The sequence below is a fragment of the Seriola aureovittata genome, chromosome 13 (assembly GCF_021018895.1).
Source record: "Seriola aureovittata isolate HTS-2021-v1 ecotype China chromosome 13, ASM2101889v1, whole genome shotgun sequence".
NCBI classification, from domain to species: Eukaryota; Metazoa; Chordata; class Actinopteri; order Carangiformes; family Carangidae; genus Seriola; species Seriola aureovittata.
The window spans coordinates 16,946,904-16,966,862 of NC_079376.1; the positions used below are offsets into that span (position 1 = coordinate 16,946,904).

The following is a 19,959-nucleotide window of genomic DNA, read 5'->3' on the forward strand; positions in this document are numbered from 1 at the left end:
CTTTTCCTGTTACCTCCCAACCACAAAATCTGAAGTGATCCTGCACAAGAGGAGGAAATAAGTAGTTCATTAAATAATGTAACCCAGGTTCAAAGACTTTTCCCAAGAGATTTACTGTTGTTGAAGTGGGTGGTTAATTTCAGGGCAATGCAACTAACCACCACCAGCATGCACAGGGTTGAGACCACAGTCTTTTTTTGGGGAGGCAAATGAAAATACTGCTGGTGTTTGTGGGAAACATCAAATCTCAGGCTAATTTTTTCTTTTTGAGAAACAAAAATAAACGTTTTTTTTCTTTTCTTTTTTTTTTTTTTTTAAAGAAATTGTGGTAGAATTGACTCAATTCACACACTGTGAGTGTTTGATTGGGATTAAAAGATGAAAAGACACCAAAGTTTCTCAGTGGTTCACCATAAACACTTAGTGGTTATAGTGCTCCTGTGTTTAAAAAGGCAGGGTTTTTCCTAAAGGAAACAATGAGGTAAGAGAATCTCTTTGTCCTGTGGGATGCTGTGTTCTGACGGTTAACTTGCCAGACCAGATTTTCTGCTCTCAATTTCATGCAACACCCACACAGAGCATACTCTGAAGTGCATTTGTGATCACTTTCACACACATGCTCATGCTGCAGCCGTCTCCTTTTAGAGCATGTGTGTTTTATTCCCTCACATCTGCAAGCTGCATTTATTTGTGCAGGTAAAGAAAGCCCTTTAGTGCCAAACAGCTGCAACCTGTTGTGGTCCCCTATGCTGAGTATCTGGGGTGTGTGAGTGGAGATCCGCGAATGGCTGTGTCATAGAGATCTATGTATTCCTGGGGTAAAGGACAGCATGTGACTGCTTTGCTGGTGGTAGGACAGAAGTGTGTGATGTGTGCGATCAGGGTGGGACTGTGGAGAATTGATGATTTGGCTGGGGGGAGAGTAGCCTCTCTCTGATTTATACATCTTCTGTCTTCACACACACTCACACTTGTATAAAAACAATCTCATTGATCTTTCCTCTTCTTCTTGAGTGTATAAACGTATTCCCTCTGACACTAGGGGATATGGCCTTGACAGAGCACCTACCATTTGGAATTAATATTTTAATAGAGCATGCAGCTTTAGCGTGCATTGCTGCCTGGGAAATGCTTTGATTGAATAGTTAGCATGATTAATAGGATAATTGGATGAATAATTCAAATAATGTGTGGGTCAGAGTTGTGCAACTGGCTGGGCTAAGAAAGGACAGTTCCCTGGGAGCCTAAAACAGCACTGACACTTGCAGAAATTACACACTGATGAGTGTAATTCACTTAATTATATGTGTGATAAGCAACAAATTGTATAATCCCTGTGTTTGTGCATGTGTTGCCTTGGTCATACATCACCCTAGAACAATGGCTCAATCTGTAAAAACTTTTGCGGAGAAACACAAAAGCAGATGAGCACGTCTTATCTTTGGCAAGTCGCCCTGACAAGAAATGTTACCAGTCATACTCGCCACTCAGGCATTTCTTGCTGATAAAACCTCCACTGAGGTCAAACTAGTGCAGGTCTGCAGTTTGAAAAGTCAGGATCAGTGAGACGGGCAGCTTACCTTAGCAGGCTTTTAATTGAGCAACTCATGAAGTGCATCTGTGTTTCTGGAAAGTGGGAGGGTAAACTTTCGCAACTGTTAACATCCCCTAGCTGTCACTGTGATGAACCTCTTACCTCTGCACTTTAAAAGAGAAAAAAACACACAGACACACAGGCACATTGAGCAATATTTCCACCATGTTAACTGGTTGTGTTCTGACTGGCCTGGTTTGTATGGCGTGTGTATATTGCGTGTTTACACAGAGGGGCAGAGGAGGAAGCGGACCATAAACACACTGCGCTGGTTTGTGATTCTAAGAGCATGGTTGAACTGGCTGCTTATCCCTGACCTACATGTGGGGGAATATAGGCCATATAATACAGGCGGAAGAGAAACAGGCTTATCTTAGGATAACCTTATGATCTCCTGTGTGAGAATGAGCTGTAGTGGAATTGAATAATCTCCCATTAGGAGCAATATCGGGTGGTTACATGCGCTGTGGGAATCGTAGTCATCTGGAGAGAGGAGAAGTGGACTCATTGTCATCTCTCTCTTACTCAACACTCAACACACACCCTTCCCCTTATTCTGTTTTTCAAGAGGATGACGGTCAAGGAAGATGGGGAGAACACAAGCGGGAACAGACACAGATACTCACATCTGCTTGTGAGGGCACACGCACACACACACACACACACACACACACACACACACACACACACACACACACACACACACACACACACACACAAATACTTGCAGAAACTTTCCCCGGTTGCAGTCCTCCATCTCTCTGCCTACTGACCCACATTCCAGCCTGGTTGTGTCACTGGAGCTCTGCCGGGGCTGTGGCGGCCACTGTCCATCTGATCCTAATGAGGCTGTGAGCCCACCACAGACAAACCACATGAATATGCTGGCATGCAAGAAATCATACTCTTTTACTCCCTGTTTTCCTGTTTCTCTGTCTTTCCTACTGTCCTCTTGTTTCCCTGTCTTTCTCTCTATTCCTTCTCTTCTCTGGCTGTCCCCCTCAGAATCAGTCTGCTGGCTCCTGCCCTCCCCTCAGGTACTTATCTCCAGCATTTGCTGATCTAGGTCAGTCTTCTGAGCTCAGTTTCTCTGCCTCTCTGTGTTGCTCACCCTCCCCATCCTAAGGCCAGGGTTACATAACGGTGATGATTCAATTGGAACAGGCTGTATATGTTCCTCGCTCTCTGGATACATGTGGCCCCAGCTGACTGGTGTCAACCCTGTGTTTTGCTTTAAACCTCAGCCAGTCCAACTAAGTGGTCTGCCTTGAAAACCAAATAAACACACTAAGTGTCATTTGGTCCTGTGCAGCACCTGTTGTCCAGCACAAAGGAATCTGTTGTGTTGTTGTAGTTTGTAGTTGCCCCTTTCCACAAGCACCTTCTTTACCCTTTGTGGCCAACAGCAATCTTGTCTGCTGTAGGTTAGTAGTATCTGAGATAAATTTGGGAGGGTTAGCATGGGCCCAGGCGGCCATGTCGTGTCAGCAGAGCAGGCCTTTCAACTCGCCTGTCTAATCTGGAGCTAATCCTAATCCCGTTAGTGTAAACACTGCTGCCATCTGGGCCCAGACACACCACAGCTCTGATTATAATGAACCCATCAAAAGGTCTTCAAACCATCACACTGCATGAGCTGTCAGTGACTCACGCTAAACTCTCTGACCTCAGCTTATGACACAATCACGCTGAAGATGGACAGTCCAGCAGTTAGTGGGTAAACAAACAGATGCATAGCCAACACTGTACATGAGATGATGATGATACAGCAGGCAATTATGACGGGAGACTAGAATAAAAGCCACTTATATTTGGTGTTAGGACATATGAAGACGAACATGAGTAATCTGTTTCTATAGGGTCTTTGGCCACTGGAGATGTAAGATGGAGCATTAGCTGTTGGTGATGTAACCATGGTGCTAGTTAATGGATAAGCAGGAGGGAGGGGGTAGGAGGGGGATGGGGGGGGGTAGGGGGGGCCCTCAACAGTGACAACTGCTGTGCTACCCTCACCCTGGCAACCCCCCACCAACACTACCCCGCCTAATCAAACACACACATACAGAGCGGGTGAGGGAGGGTGACGTGGCTGTGAGTGAGCCATTAAAGCTGACAGCATGCTTCCAGTAAGTATGTTTGGATGCACATTAGTCTTTTCTTACTCTGTTGTTTTTTTTTTATCATACTGGGAATATGAGTGTGAAATCTGGTTAATGATTTGTCTATATAAATAATTAATTATCCAATTTCTGATTATCTGAATGAACCCACATTTCTGGCTGCCTGGACTTTCTGAACTGAGCTCCCTGCTAGGTTGGGGCTCTTCATCATATTACCAATAATGGAAGCCAAGAGCACGCAGCTTAAAGCTGTCTTTACATGAACAATTAATCAAATGACTATGTGTAGTAAGGAAGGGATTGCGTGTAGTGATGAATCCGAAAGAAGTTTAACACCCAACACCCTCAGCTCCATGGAGCATTTTGGCATCCCTTGGTTCATTGTTTTGGCTTTCGGACCCACAACTCTACTCTAAAAAAGGACTCTAAAAAGAAAAGCCCTGAAAACCTACCGCACAGCAAAGCAGGCAGACAAAGTTAGCAACTAGGTGGTGTACATAGTGAAGCATTTAGCAGCTAAAGATATAAGGTATTCCTAAGGAATTAGTGGAGGCCAAAACAGTGCTAAAAGGAAAAAAGGATATTGGAATTACATTCTTCAGGTGGACACAAACACAACCGCACAATTATAATGTTAAAATGTTGTTGATGTCTGTTTGATATGTAAATAAAAAAAAGGTTTGCTTAACTTTATGATCTGATATGTAGCCCTTGTTTTTACAGCTTGTTGCACACAGCTTGAAGTTACATTTAAAAACTTCAAAATAAAGTGATTTGATCTAGTCAGAGGTGTCAGTGGAATTGAGCTGATCCCAATAATCTAAGAAATATATTGAAACTTTTTGCTACTGTTGGGGGTTTTGTCCACAGAGTAGCAGTTTAAACCAGAGCCACTGGTGCTCTCACAACGAACTGCCAGCTTTGTCAGCCAGCAGATGTTCCATTGTTTAGCTCCGCGGTGTAAGGTTGCTTCAGTTGAAGTTGGGACACTTGCTGCATCTTTTGAATTTAGCCCCATTGAGTGCCGTCACCACCAACCCCCACCTCCTTCTGCCCCCCCAAGCTACTCAGAGAGGGGCTTTACCCCTCCCCCCTATCCCCTTTAACCCCCTGCAGACCTCATAGTTGTTGCCCCTCCACCACCACGACTATAACTCCCCCTACTCTTTGTCTCTCTCTCAGTCAGGCCTTCACTAATCAGCACCCCCCACTACACACACGCACACACACACACACATCAAAAGCCGCTTTATTGACCAATTACTGCTGTGTGAGAGTGTATATGGAGAGTGTATTTGCATCAATATACATTGAAATGCTAAAATGCTGACACACACACACACACACACACACACACACACACACACACAAACTCATGCTCACGCAGTGTGTGTTATCAGGCTGCCTGTTATCAGATGGAGAATGTATAGTGTATAGATGCCTCTGTTTGTCCTGCATGGTTACAATTCCTTCTTTTCAGCCCGGCGTCTGAATGTGGCTGCTGTTGTGGTCAGGGCCTGAGTGACCACCACTGTGGAGCTTATGTAATAATCAGTGCCCTGCTTTCCTCTTCCCTACTATAGGCCTGTGTGTGTGAAACAGAGAGCGAGAGAGAGGCTGTTATAAGGCCTAGGAAACACACAGGCAGCACACACTTCCTGTTTTTGTGTTGAACCCATTGGAGGCAGGAAGTGAGAGGAACCGCTGTTCTGCTCTTTCTGCTGTCTGACGGGTGAATTTTGCCTGACGAAATGATGCTACTGCTCTGTCAGCTGCCACCCCCTTACTTACACCACAGATTTAGGGGATGGGGTGGGGTGAATCTAGACTGTTGCCTCTCTGAAAGCCAATAACAACAAATCCAATTAAGTCACTTGAGTGCAATGTGGATGCTGTTAATGGTCTGTGATGTGACTCCAGGAGATGACCTTCATATGTGTCCTTTACCTTGGGGGTGATCAATTGCCAGCCCTTATCTCAGCAAGAAAAGGAAGAAAGGCTTCTATTTGTGTCTGATAACAAGACATGAGTGGGAGTGGCTGTGATTTTTATGCATGGCAAATGAGGAAGGGTTCAAGCCTAAACCAAGCAGAACCCCAGTAAAAACAAAGAATCTGGTGGCGGCAAACATGCCTGAGTGGTCGCTTTGAAGGACTGATTAAGGTTATAATAGTCTGCCTTGCCTCAAGCCTTCAGGCTGTGTGTTTTGGGGGGTGGGGCCTGATAAGGGGTAGAAGGGTAGTCCAGGCTGTTACCCTCTTTGTTCTGGCCCGCTCCACTCATGCTTGCTTTTGTCTCCACCCACAGTCTACCACTGAGAGAGCATTATCTCTCTATCCGTCTCGCGCCAAAACAGGGAGGGGGCGTGTTGCTTATTCTTCCTGCTTTCTTTCTTTCTGTCTGTTTTCCAAGGTACATTTTGTATCTGACATGTTTCCAGGGCAACTGCAGGTACAGAGTAGGTGTACAAAAGCTCCTTGAGCCCAGCCAATGCAGTCCCTCTCTGCCTCTTTCACTCAATTTCTGTGTGTCTTTCTTTCTAGCATTTCCCGCCACTCCAGGGTGCAAAGAGAGGGGAGGGGAGTGGTGTCACAGCCGGTATGAAGAAAGGCTGGCTCCTCTGAGCCTCGCGCCAAATGCCGGCGTTATTCAAATCAGCTCAGTGGGTGCGGCCCAACTGTCTCCATGTCCTGTTAACCCCCTCAGAGCTGCAGACTAGAACACAAAGGCAGACACAAGTGTAGGCTAAGGGCTTTGCCAGAGAAATGGTAAATTTATCAATGCTGTTCCACAGACAAAGCAGAATGGGAAATCTGTAGTTATATTCATATCCAGGAAACAGATTAAAATGATGTTATTAATGAGAGCTTGTCCTGTTTTTGTTGTTCCATAGGCTTTTCTTAGACAGAAAATGTAGTATTTGTATGTGATGTAAAACCTTACAAAGGCAATTTTTTACCAACCTTTCTTTTATGAAACACAATGTTCTCTAATAAACTTTGAAAATACTGGGTTTATTCTTCTAAAACCACAGGTTTGTGCCATAATAAAACATAGTAGTTACCACAGACACTGAAAGTTCCTTTAGACAGGGCAGCTAAAGTTTAAGCATTTAAAGATTAAAAATATTCAGGTTTTCAGATCAACTTCCTGTCTCAAACAAACAGAGTTTCTCTTTCACATCCTCTTTGTCTACAACGCCTGGAGGAATGAATGAGGCATTGAAGTATTCAGGAGCACACTAGACAGCTCTGAGACTGGCTTATCCTTTACTGCACTCTAGTGGCTATGAGCATGAAATGCAAGAAATTAGTGATTCAGCTTTCAATGGCAGAGAGAGACTTTAAATAATTAAGCAACTCAACTGGGAAGTGTTTATCAAAACTGATCAAATGTGTTAAAAAAATGTCAGATTTGCTCCTATACCTACTTCATTGTTGCGGCACACTATGGAGAGTGCAAGTTTAATTTTGAATGATGTCTAAACACAATATAAATACTTGAAAAAACAGATTGCACCATTTACAGCTCCTAAGGTTCCAGATGATAAAAGACACACAAACCTTCAGCTTCATCAAAAAAAGCTCTTTGCGTCTGGTCTCTGGAGAACCTGGAGGAGAGCGTGTGGTCATAGCCAGACACATTATTATTATTATTAGTCGATTAGATTGGCACAATTACAAATGGTACTTTGTGCCTTTGGTTTCATGTGTGCTGCCTCTGGAAGTATCGGATAAGCAGGTTTAAATGACCCCTGCTGGTGTCTGACATCATCAGTCGGTCTTTGCCACCTTTGTAATGCAGACAGATAAATAAAGATGATGGCCGTAAGGGATGCAGTTGTGTCCAGCATGTTTCCTGTTAGGATGTGTCTCCGTCATCCTTGTGTTCCTTGATTCCCTGCAATGATGTCTGCTCACGTCTTCCCAGAAACCCTCTGTAGCTCGTAAATTCCCTGTTTGTGGTGATAAAAGCATAGCTAATATTATTAATGATGCATTTATGCTCTTCAAAGCAAGATACTTTTGCTTTCATCTTTGTTCCCTGCATCACCTGTCTGTTTCTCTGATTGATGCCATATTTGGAGGGCTATATATGCAGTCTGGTGTGCCCACAGCCAATCAGATTCTAGATATGGGAGTCCCAGCCAGTCTGACTCACTGGCTGTTGCCAGGCAACTGGGACTGCTGCTTCATATTTCAATCCATGAAACGATCCTGCAGGGGTTTACATGAGGAGGGGGCTTGAAGAAATTATCATTACATGCACAGGGGGAAGCAAATGACCCAGGATGGACTCCATTTCCCACACTGCTGAGCAGGAATATGAAATGTATGATAACTAGTTCAGAACACATGGGATAAAATCCTGCTTTTGTATAAATAACATCTAAAAGAAAAATAATAATAACCTCTTCACTTTAAATGATCTGTTACTGCACTGTATAATAAATCAGCCTTTCTTCTATGTTCAAAGATAACACACTCCACCTCTCTATTGGGAGCCCTGAAGCATGATTCAATTTCAAGCATCATGACACAGCAGTGCTTTGACACATCGGTCTGTTCTGTCCAATAGGTTGCAACAACCGGTTGTCACTTACATTAAATAGCACGCCCTGCTGCGGCTCCAGCATATTAGACACTGAAAGGGTTAAAAAGGGGGAGGATGCAAAATGGCTTCAAGTCAATAGTGTGTGTGAGGGAGAGGATCACACAGAGAGGCAAGCACAGAGGAGCTGAGCAAGGAGTGTAATGCAAGTGATGGCAGACATAAGAGAAACAGCTTGAATTTAACATTTTCCTGAATCTCTTATTCATTCTGCGACATCTCAGCATTCAGCTGAGTGCTTCCGCAGTTGCGCTCAAATTGATCTCATCTCCTGAGTGCATCATCATTGAATTCAAACTGTGAATGCGCAAGAGTGAGTAAGGACTTTGTTGGGAAGTCCTGTCAAAGAGAGAGATAGAGGAGAAAAGAGAGCCACCAGGGGACACAGTGCAACTCTAGTCCTGAGAGACAGAGAGAGAGAGAGGTGAGCTGAGGAGGTAAGATGAGTCTAAACACCGGTCAAACTCTGACCGTCAGTGGACAGGACTTGACCAGAATTAGCAGCAGCAGCAGCAGCAGCACCAGTCGAGCCCCCGGGGAAGATGCTAGGACGGTTTTTAAGCCCTCTACCAGTAAACCTAAACCAGTGAGTATCTCTACAGCCTTCCACATACAACATCCATTTATAGGTAGAGTTTCTGTGTAGAGTGTCAGAGTTGTTGACAGCAAAGTGTCACAGTATATAATCTTGTTGTCATTATGTTAGAGCTGAATTATGTTGCTCTTACTTGCTAATTAAATCCTGCCAAGATACAGTTGTCTTCACTATTGAGGTTGCCAGTGGCCAGGACTGATGTCACATGATGGGTGACAGGTGAGAGAAGACAGACACACTGACCTCAAAACTTTATCAGTGTCTGGCCCTGGTAAAAAATAAAAATAAAACAGCAAGAGAGTCATTTCCAGGTCCACTAGTGGGAGCTGCATCATTTGAAGCCCCCAGTTAACTGAAAAGAAAGTTGAAGAGAGAAATGTAATTGGGTGAAACAGGGTACAGAGGCTCAGTGAGGTGTTATTGTGTCAGCTGTAACCTGAGCAACAGATAGAGGAGTCTTATTTCAGATCAGGTGGACAGTTCTCTCTGGCCTCATTTGGATTTTCCGACCTGGAGAGGATGCATCAAAATTCAACGACGGATACAGCAACTACGACTTCAGACTCTTGCAAGATGCAGGGAAATATCGTAGTTGTAAGTCTTGGACAAATATGTCATAAATCAGTTGTTTAAGTCTGTTTCTAAGAAATGGGAATCATTTTTCATCCCATGCACATAGTCTGACCAGGTTTCAGGTTGAAATATCTTACGTTATTGTGTTTTTAAATCTTGATAAAATTACAGTAATACAGTAATATTCTGAATAAAAAGTTTAGCCCACTCATGACTAATTAAAAACTCAATACTGTGCTGTCCCAGCCTCCAAAGAGTTAACAGATGTCAGCCCTGTATGTGGGCCTGCACTATCAGAGTCTCGCAGAGGAAAATATTTCATATCACACTGTCACTTCTATTCTGACACATCAGCTCACTCGGTTTACCCACTGTTGTTAGTAAGTTAGGCATGGACAATAAAGTTTTTCAACATTCTTATGCCACAACCCAGATCATGTTTAATGAACTGTGTCCCTGCAGGCAGCAAAGTTACAACTCTGAAGCTGAACCTTCAAAACAACGTCATCTCCCCTTATTCATATTCTAATAATACAATCCTCTGTGTTTGTGAAGGAGCAAGGCAAAGCTACATTGAAATGAAATGTTTTTATCCTCTCATCCTTCAGCCCAAGCCGGAGAATGCCATCACCATCGCTGTGTCGTCCCGAGTCCTCTTCAACATGGAGAAGGAGCAACAGATCTACCAACAGGAAGGAATGGAGGATTACATCAAGTATCAGGTGGAGCATGAAACAGAGCCTTTCAGCCCCGGACCTGCCTTCTCCTTCGTCAAGGTCAGAGACTATGAGGACAACGAGGGGGATAAACACACAGGCACACACCAGCACACATATACATACTATATCAAACTAGATGCAGAGAGATTCCTTGGTGTCAGTGTTATGTGCTGGGTCGTGTCTCTGGAGGCGACAGATGAATAATAAGCCTAAAAACACCAACCCACTCAAACACACACACACACATACTTCAATCCCCACTGCAGTGATACGGTATAATCTTTTTTTTTTTATACATATATATATACATATACATATATGTATATATAACTCAAATCTGTCTGGATGTGTTCCCAGGCTCTGGAAGCTGTGAACACTCGACTGAGGGAGCTGTACCCCGAGAGCGAGGAGCTCTTTGATGTTGTGCTCATGACCAACAACCACGCATATGTTGGCCTAAGACTCATCAATACCATCAATCATCACCGTGAGTAACTGATACACATGAATGATAAAAACTTTCTGTGCAGGGAAATATCCTTTTGTCTGGTGTACATCCTCCAGCATCACTTGCTTTATCTTTTTAGCTTCTTCTTTAAAGTCACAACATGTAGAATATAGTACAAAAGTATAAAAGTAAGCATTAGGAGGTGCTTGTGATGGATGGATGAGTTGACAAAACATATGACTCTGACACTGGGACCAGTTTGTTTCCCGTTTCAAACCAATAGTCATTGTTGTGTACGCTAACCGAAACCATGTCATAACCTTAAACCTCCTTGCTTGCTGTCACACAGGGTTTATTTCAGGTCATGTCTCGTATCAGACGGTAGGTACAAACGGCTTATATGGTTGTTTAGGTTGGAGGACTTGTTGATTTGGTGGCACAACCTTTTGCTTGAAAAAATGAGACAATCCTGGTGAACTTTGGAGTAGTCCAGTGTTTGTTTGTCTCCCATTAGCTGCAGTGTGTTTTTTGATAATACCACTTGGGGGTGCCAAAGTTGGACATTTTCCAACCCTACACATGTGGCTCATGGACAGTTTGAACACTAACCCTCTGGAAAATGGTTGCAAAATATTTGAGCCAAAATGCATTTATTAACAACTTATGAACATGTCACAGCTGTCCATCTGTCCATTAATGTGTTACTAAATTTGGTGATTTTTAATTTCTCACACAATCTAAAGAATAAATTTTCCTTTTTTAATGAAGTTGACATTTTGGAGACAGCTTCTTTTTTTTTTTCATGAGACGTACACAAAACAACAGAGTTAAGGCAATAGTTGAACATTTTGGAAAATATTCACCTTCTTTCCAACTGTTAGGTAAGAAAACTGATGCCACGCTCATGTTTGTACAGTACATATGAAGCTAGCATACAGTTAGCTTAGCACAAAGACAGGGGGCAGGGAGAAACAGGATGGCTGCATAAACAAGTCAAAGATTGAAGTGAAAAAAGACACATTTTACACAGTGTTTAGGTTTTATGTAGTTTTACATGCTGGTAGGTGGAGTTACCTTACAGAGCCAGACTAGCTGTTTCCCCCTGCTGGTTAGATTAGTTTAGCATAAAGAATGGCTTTATGCTAAACTAATCTAACCAGGTACTGGACCTTGCATTATATTTACTATACAGTTATGAGAGTGGCATTAATCTTCTCATGGAAACCTTGGCATGAAAGCAAAAAGCGTATTTTCCAAAACATCAAATTATGCCCTTCGTGGATTATTTCAGTGGAGGAACCATTATTGTCCTTATCCACATTCATAACTGAAGACCTGATGGCTTATTATGAAGACAGGAACTATTGAGCCTTAATTAATAATTTCTCCAATTAGAGAGTTATAATCTGACCCCATTAATCTGTTATCACATGACAGTTCTGTTGTTAGGTCAAATCAAACTTGATAAAGGTCCATTCCCCAAAAGAATGTCATAGAACATTTACCACATCCATAAATGCTTTATTGATTTTTTAAATAAGCTAATAATTACAACACATACCAATTTACAGTAGTAAAAGTATGACTTGTCAGAAAATGTTTTCCAAAGATAATCTGTAGTTTATTGTACGTCAGAACCACATAGATCATCCTGTTAATATAAATACTCACTACAGAATCAAATGTTTATCCGCCACTGAGAATAGTCCCCAACAAATGCACAATTTTATTGATTTGAGTAACGTTTGCTAAAAACTACACTGCCCAGCTGTTTGAGGGAATTATTAAGTATATATTCATGACAGCATTTAGATCTTTTACGTTTGGAGCTGGGACTAACACATTTTAGGTTTTGGTCTTTTCATGGGATTTGTTGGCAATAAGAAAAATATAAAATGTCACAGCTTCATCCTTTAAAGGCACTAAGTTATCATTTACTGATACAGCTGATTTCAAGCTATCACTACAGGCAATGGTTTTTAGTATTGTCCCCCTCTCCATGGCTTTTCAGACCACTAACAATGCTTTAAATTGAAATAGATGTAAGCATACAGTATGTGTAGATAGAACAATGTAAATTCTGCATACGTGGACAGTTTGCAGTTATTGTGGGTAAATTTCAGTCTCTACCTCCATTATAACCTCTTATATTAAAACACTTGGGCTTTGACTAGATGATCTCCTGAAATAGCACAGGACCTACCACAGGTCCATGTACTGACACACACACACCAACAGACTGAGGGTGGGCTGGACTCTAGTGATGTGCTGTCACTCTGTAGATTCTGTAGCTGCTTTCCACAGCTGGTCCTCTTGATTCCCACACTTTATGACCCAGTGTCCCTCCCCAGGTCACACAGACACGCAAGTGTGGACATGAAGTCTACTCAAGATATCACAGAATCCTCTGTTGACTCATTGGGAGGAAGAAATAGAAAGACACAGTCAGAGAAGGAGGACAAGAAAGGAACTGGCTGTAATCTAAGAACCTTTTGTCCTGTCTATAAAAGCTATTTTGTTTATTTCCTTGGTGAATCCGCGCGTGTTGACAGACTTCCACTCAGTTTAAGGGGTCGCTCTCATCCCTCTGGATGAACAGGGACTGCGAGTGGTTATGGTGGGATCTTTCTGATGGTCCACACACCATGTTATGTCCCCCAGGGATAAGTGGTGGGAGTTGGGGATCTGTGGCCCTGTTTCCTCGCAGGGGTTTGGCAGTCCCTCACCCTGCTTTCACTCATGTAGTCGAGCCAAGTGGAAAAATCTGCACAGCCCGAGACAAGATCTCAGGCTCTCTCCTTCCATGCCAAGGTTCGCTCTTCCTCCTCCCTGCTCTATCTCCTAGACCCACACACCACCAACTCAGTATGTGATGCAGAATAGGTAGTTATGCCCTCAGTTATCCCTGGTCCTTTGTTATTGTTGTCATTTGCTGAAATAGCACAAATTTAAACTTTTGTTATTATTCTTTAACTTTTCTATAACTTTCCTTGCCATTCATGCAGAAACATCAGTTATTCACATAAACGTTTTCACCAACAGTATTGTGTGTGATTATCAGCTGACTCTTGCATATATTCAGTTTATGGACAATAAATGTTCACTGAGCTTTTGATTCCTTCTCTCTGCAGAGCTGTTCATCGAGCGCTTCTGTATGACTGGAGGAAACAGTCCCATAGGCTACTTGAAGGCCTACCACACTAACCTTTACCTGTCTGCTGACCCAGGCAAGGTCCGAGAAGCTTTGGAGGAAGGTCAGTACAAAGAGAGAGAAGCTACATGATACTGAGAAGCTCTAATACTAGAAGGCAACAGTTAGTTCTTGACTCTGCCAAGTGATGATGTTGTGCTCCTAATTTTCATAAATAGCTTCAACATATAAGATTCAAACTCAATACACAGTACAAAATGTGTGTCTGTGTGTGTGTGAAATACTGTGTGTACACCAGGTATAGCAGCAGCCACCATGTTCACCCCAGAGAAGATAACAGAAGTGTCGGAGACTCAGCTGCGTGTCGCCTTTGATGGCGATGCCGTCCTCTTCTCTGATGAGTCTGAGCGCATTTACAAGGCCCATGGACTGGACAAGTTCTTTGAGCATGAGAAAGCCTACGAGAACAAGCCTCTGGACCATGTACAGTATACACATAGAGACAATTATCATTATCACACCGCATTTGGTTCATTCAATTAAAGGATAGTTCTGGTTTAAAATGTTTATCTTACTCTTGACCCTCACTTGTGGCATTAAAATTGTAAAAACAAAAGTCGTGACTGTGAGGTGGAAACATGTTGACATCTGGACAAGTCCAACAGGGTGAGAAACAAGGTGTCAGAGGGTTAAACAGAATGAAAACAGGAGAGTTTATCAAAACATCTTCATTTGGAGGTAAAACTGAAATTGAAAACATCTGAGTCCCTAATAAGTATATAATAATTAATAACCCAAAAATCCCCATGACAGCTGTGTGCACATACAACCATATTAAACACAGTAGGTCAAAGATGAACAGAGAAGTTGGTCTGTAAACTGTAATGGGTGTTCAAAACAGACAGTTTAGATCACGTGTGTCTTGTCCCTCCGACTTCTTTTTGTGATTTCACCTCATTTCCAGATATCAGGAACTGGTAAACTCAGTTTGTTATGTACTTTGGCTTTCAGTCTAGATTCTAGGTTTTCATGTGTAACAAACAGCAAATACATGTAGAAACGACCAAACTGTGGCTCACTGTCATGCATCTTTGCCTCTTTCTGCAGGGGCCATTAAAGGGCTTCCTGGAAGCTTTAGGAAAACTACAGAAGAAGTTTTATGGCAAAGGCCAGCGCATGGACTGTCCCATCCGGACCTACCTGGTGACGGCTCGCAGTGCAGCCAGCTCTGGTACAAGAGCCTTAAAAACTCTGCGCTCGTGGGGTCTGGAGATCGATGAGGCTCTCTTTCTTGCAGGGGCACCCAAGGGGCCCATGCTGGAGAAGATCAGGCCGCATATTTTCTTTGATGACCAGATGTTTCATGTGGAGGGGGCAGCGGAAATGGGGACAGTGGCGTGCCATGTGCCCTATGGGATAGCGCAGAGAGTTACCAAGAAAGGAATAATGGACAAAGAGATTTCTTCAGCATCCGAGTAGCCTGGACGTCACGGTGCAGAAGGACAGGAGACTAAGGGGACGTTTCATTTTGGCTTCCAGGATGTTGTACCCACCGTAAAATGTGGTCATCAATGCAATGCAAGCATAGTTCATAAAGTTACACTAATTATAATGAGGAATCCTTTATAAGTGATTGTAAGTAAGAACTTTATTAACTGAAGCTTTATCGATAAGTTATAAGCTGTAATTAGAATAATGTTTGAGGTGCCAGTTTGCATTTAGTAATGGATCGCTAACCAATGTTTAAAACGTCATTATTAAAAAAGAGAAAGGTTAAACATCAGCCATAGTTACAACTTACAAATCCTTATAAAGATTACCTTATGAAAAGGTGGAACTCTGAGCTGTCTGTGTTCAGAATTACCATTTGCAGTAAGATATTTACCTCGCACTCCAGCAGCATCCTGTATTATGTTCAGCACTGATATATTTATACCCACGTTTACCCACAAAAAGTTTAATCATACAAATTCTAAACATTATTTATTTAGATTATTTTGCTGGGGAAACATCACCTGTACTTCACAGCTGCACTGAAGACACGTTTCTACATGTTTATCACTTTACTGCTTGTCTGTGTGTTTTTTAAAACTGGTGCCTTTTTCTCACTGTTGTTTTACAGATGTCAGTCTTGCATGTTGGTAAATGTACATTGTACATATAGTTGTTTGATCAGTGTATATGAATGTATCTTAAGTATGAAAATTAAAAATATGGGTAAAAGAGAAGTATTTTACTTTCTATTTATTTAATATTTCTTTTTGTTCAATAAAGAAAGAAAGAAAAAAGTTTTTAACATCTTTAGCATTTATTGTCATTCATCATGTGCAATTTTAATTTCTGCTACTTCTGCCTAAAGTGCCCAAAGTTCAGTGTCTTCCTCGTAGCCTGCCTTTCTGTCTTCTTTTGTCTTTTTTTTTTTGCCAGGTTTGTTGTTGTTGGTGTTGTTGCTCTTCTGTTCTCTGTATGAGTGAAAAGCAAGTTGCTACTGAATGAGACTACTTGTGAAAATTAGTTACATCTGGGCCGATTAAGAACTGTGGATTGTTATGTAATCAAGTTTTTCCGTTTCAAGATTGAAGTAAAAATGTATTTAAAAAAACACAGTTTCCTGCCTTTTCCCCCCATAAAGACACAAACTGCGTATCATATTACGGGTCGCAGAGCTGAAGAGAGTGTCAACTTTTTCCTCTAAATCAAGAATTAGAATGAAAAGCAAGCACTTTAATAATAATACTATATATACAAAATAAAATAATACTATATAAAAGTGAGCAAGTGAACTCTACTTTCTCAAAAGAAATTAAAAAAGGATGGATATTGATTGTAATAGTGGACAAAATGATTCCACCTCTTCACATCAGGGGGAGACAGAGACCAACATGCGTTCAAGCAAATTTGTCAAACAGCTGATTACAACATCTTCAACATCAAGTCAAGTTTATTAACATCATAATCCGTCACACAGCAGTTTCAATACACTACAGTAAACGTATTACTCCTTACACCTGGAACATGTAGTATTCAAAGATCCAACCATTTTAAATATTTCTTAGATGGATGTTTGCTGATAAAAGTAATGTTGTTGTTTGTATTGATGTCATTGTTGCTCTCAGTTTCAGTTCATCAGAAATGATTCTTGTATCCTCATACCTTTCTAATGAAAACATTGAAAGTATTATATTCGACGCATACTTCAGTAAACCTGCCCAGCATCTTTATTAGATAGAAAACATTTTCTTGCGCTAAGTCGGGTCTCATCTCAGACACAGCTCCTCATTCCCAAAGCTGACATGGGCGGACTTTGTGAGAATAATTATTTCTTTGACAATACTGTTCCTTCGTATTGATTAGCAAATGTGTGCTGTTAATATCAATGGGTGGAGGAAGCATCCCCAAATTTCAGTTGGTGAGGAGTTTTTTCCAAAATAGATTAAAGGATGGCAAATAATTTTTAATCATCTACAAGGCAGGTTTATTTATATTAGCACCATTCAGACACAAGGTAATTAAAGGGCTTTAAAGAGGCATAGAAAAACATTAAAAAACAAGCCATCAATAAGACATTAAAGTTTAATTTAAAAGACAATAAAAACACATCAAAAGCAAAAACAATCAAATAAAAAGTTAAAGATTAAACAGAAGTTATATATTTATTTTAGTGTTAAGATGCAGTGTTTTAAGCCCTGATTAAAATGAGCAGATGACAGTTGACCTCAGGTATTCAGGAAGCATAAAACCAGAGACTACTCCCTCTGGTTTGGTTTTGACTCTGGGAACACTGAGCAAACTTGTAACAGATGACTTGAGCTTTGTAACAAGTCTGGTGGCATTCTTTCAGTCATTAGGTAAACTGAATATTTACCTAACAGCTTTTTCATTAGGTGGTATTAATTATATATACAATAGATGTGGCTGATGGTTATTGTATGTGTATATATTCTCTTTACTTACAACATGTTTACCAGTTATGGATAACCATCATATCAGGAAATCTAATTACTACTAATCGTCCCCAAAGTGCCAAAAGATGTGAGTTTTATTGTGGATGGAAAAGAAATCAACATAACAATAAGTAGTCATTTGAGTTCATGGAGGGTGATTAGTGAATTTTTTTATCATTAATGTTGCCTGTCTGTCTCTATATATATATTTATTTAGGCAACATAATTGCTGCACTACTTCTGTGTACAAGTGAAGCAGATTGTTGTTGAAGAACAAGCAACAAGCAAGAACAAACATTGAGAGGTAGATGTAACCAAGTGTAATTATTAAATTTGCACTGGACTATTTTGTGTATTATTGTTCAGGCAGTAACCTCCTTGCTTTACAATAACCAGCTCCTCTAACACATGAAGTCACAGTCTTATTTTCTATACATGGTAACTCATGTCTTAGTCCTGTACCTGTCGAACTTAAAATGTATATCTCCTCTGGATTTACTTTTCTGTTTTTGACATGACTGGGCAAAGACATCAATCCAGCAATATGAGCAAGTCCTTTCTAAGACTCAAAGCTACCCCTGTATCCAGGAACAATCACCAGGAGATGCAGTCGACTTGGCACCTGTTGCTCTGGGGGCCATGGTTTTTCACTTCAGCTAAAATAAGCCCTCATGCTACCTACATGATGTAGTCTCCTGCTTTGGCTAACAAAGAAGGAAATGAAACTTGACAGGTGATGGAGTTTGAAGATGGGTGTGGTCCAGAACAGAACACGTTGATTCCCAACACAAGATGCCTCTATACTCTCACAAGGTGGATCAAAGGACACGTATGTATTCATGTCGTTGTTGCTCTGAGTTTCAGTTTGTCAGAAATGATTCTTGCCGTCGTTGACACATATTGCTGTCCTCATACCTTTGTGAGGAAAGAACTGAAAACATGCCGTAAACCAGCCCATGCATGGTTATACATCACATGAAAACACTTTCCCTGAGCTCAGTTGAGTCTCATTTCAGACAGAGCTCCTCACTCCCATTGTCAAACATACATACACTGTAAATATGCCGATGTTAACCAAAAGGTCAATGTTCAACTGTTGTCCATTGGCCAGATGCCTTTAAAACAATAAAACTTACTCAATATTACTGTACTGTTACAAGGTTTTCTGGTTCTCTGCGGCTTATGTAAACTATGTTCTAATGCTGGTTATCCTGGTACTCCTATGTACATTATATTCCCAGTGTGTACTTTGAGTTGGTATTCATAGTACATTAAAATAACAGTTTTCCCTTTCTCTCACTCTGCTTTATGCAGCATACCACTCACTATGGTGTATAAAACATTAGTCAATACAGTGATTGACTTGTGGTTTTCACAAATTAATAGAAGCCTCTGTAGTGTCCCCATGGTAAGTGGCCTATCATCCTTTGTAATGCTCATCCCCATTCAATAAAGTCTGCCCTTATGTATTTTGTACAACTGTCATGTGAGTATTAAAAGATTAAGATTAAGATTAAAAGATGATTTGAAAATTCCCGATGTCTCTGATCTGTAGTTTAGCTACTAATCATGAATTCCTTAATAGCCACTTCTTAGTTTTGTAGGACGATGCCTTCCTTTACTTGGATACAGAAAGGCTAAGTTATGGTAACCATGAGGTAAAGAGGAATTACTTATTAAGATCTTAGTATGATGCACTGCAGGGAGGCACAAGAAGGGTTAGTAATGGTCAGATAATCATGAGGTAATGAGGAAATACAATGTGTCACTTCACTTGAGGGGAACAAAAAGTCTAATGTTTTAGTAATTAGAAATTAACATGTCATAATGAGTTTCATGTCTGTCAGCAGCTAATTCAGCAACGATTCATGAAGACAGTGTTCAGTATTTGACACTTATGAATTAATCATTACCTATATGCGTCATTATTATAGTATTCCCCAGTAATTTGTTTCATTATATATTCTCCCATTTGATTCACATTCTCGTTTTGTTCAGTTATGTTTTTCTTCATTGTGCTGCTGTACCATGTAAAGTTGATCACACCACAGAGCCTGTTCAAGCTTGCCTTAAAAGGATGGTTTCTCAATTATTTTTTGCCTGAATTTTTCATTGTATTGGATGAATGTTATAACCGTTATGACCTTCCTTGGGTTAAAACGTAGGAGTTCATTATTTTCCACATATTCAGTCTATGGGGGTAA

General features: G+C 41.1%; 1 protein-coding gene across 1 annotated transcript; it reads left to right on the plus strand.

Annotated features, from left to right (window-relative positions):
* The first annotated feature begins 8,389 nt into the window (after positions 1-8,389).
* Positions 8,390-16,426, plus strand: LOC130179714 (cytosolic 5'-nucleotidase 1A-like). The gene is made up of 6 exons (XM_056392699.1): positions 8,390-8,911; positions 10,102-10,269; positions 10,570-10,699; positions 13,792-13,914; positions 14,110-14,294; positions 14,919-16,426. Exons 1-6 carry the CDS (start codon positions 8,768-8,770, stop codon positions 15,288-15,290), a joined length of 1,122 nt encoding a protein of 373 aa, XP_056248674.1. The 5' UTR covers positions 8,390-8,767; the 3' UTR covers positions 15,291-16,426.
* The last annotated feature ends 3,533 nt before the right edge of the window (positions 16,427-19,959 follow it).

Bases quoted from the DNA above. Each gene is read 5' to 3' on its own strand.
- LOC130179714 (XM_056392699.1), top strand. From the start codon at position 8,768: ATGAGTCTAAACACCGGTCAAACTCTGACCGTCAGTGGACAGGACTTG. The intron at 13,915-14,109 runs GTCAGTACAAAG...TGTGTACACCAG, and splicing joins CCGAGAAGCTTTGGAGGAAG to GTATAGCAGCAGCCACCATG. The intron at 14,295-14,918 runs GTACAGTATACA...CTCTTTCTGCAG, and splicing joins AGAACAAGCCTCTGGACCAT to GGGCCATTAAAGGGCTTCCT.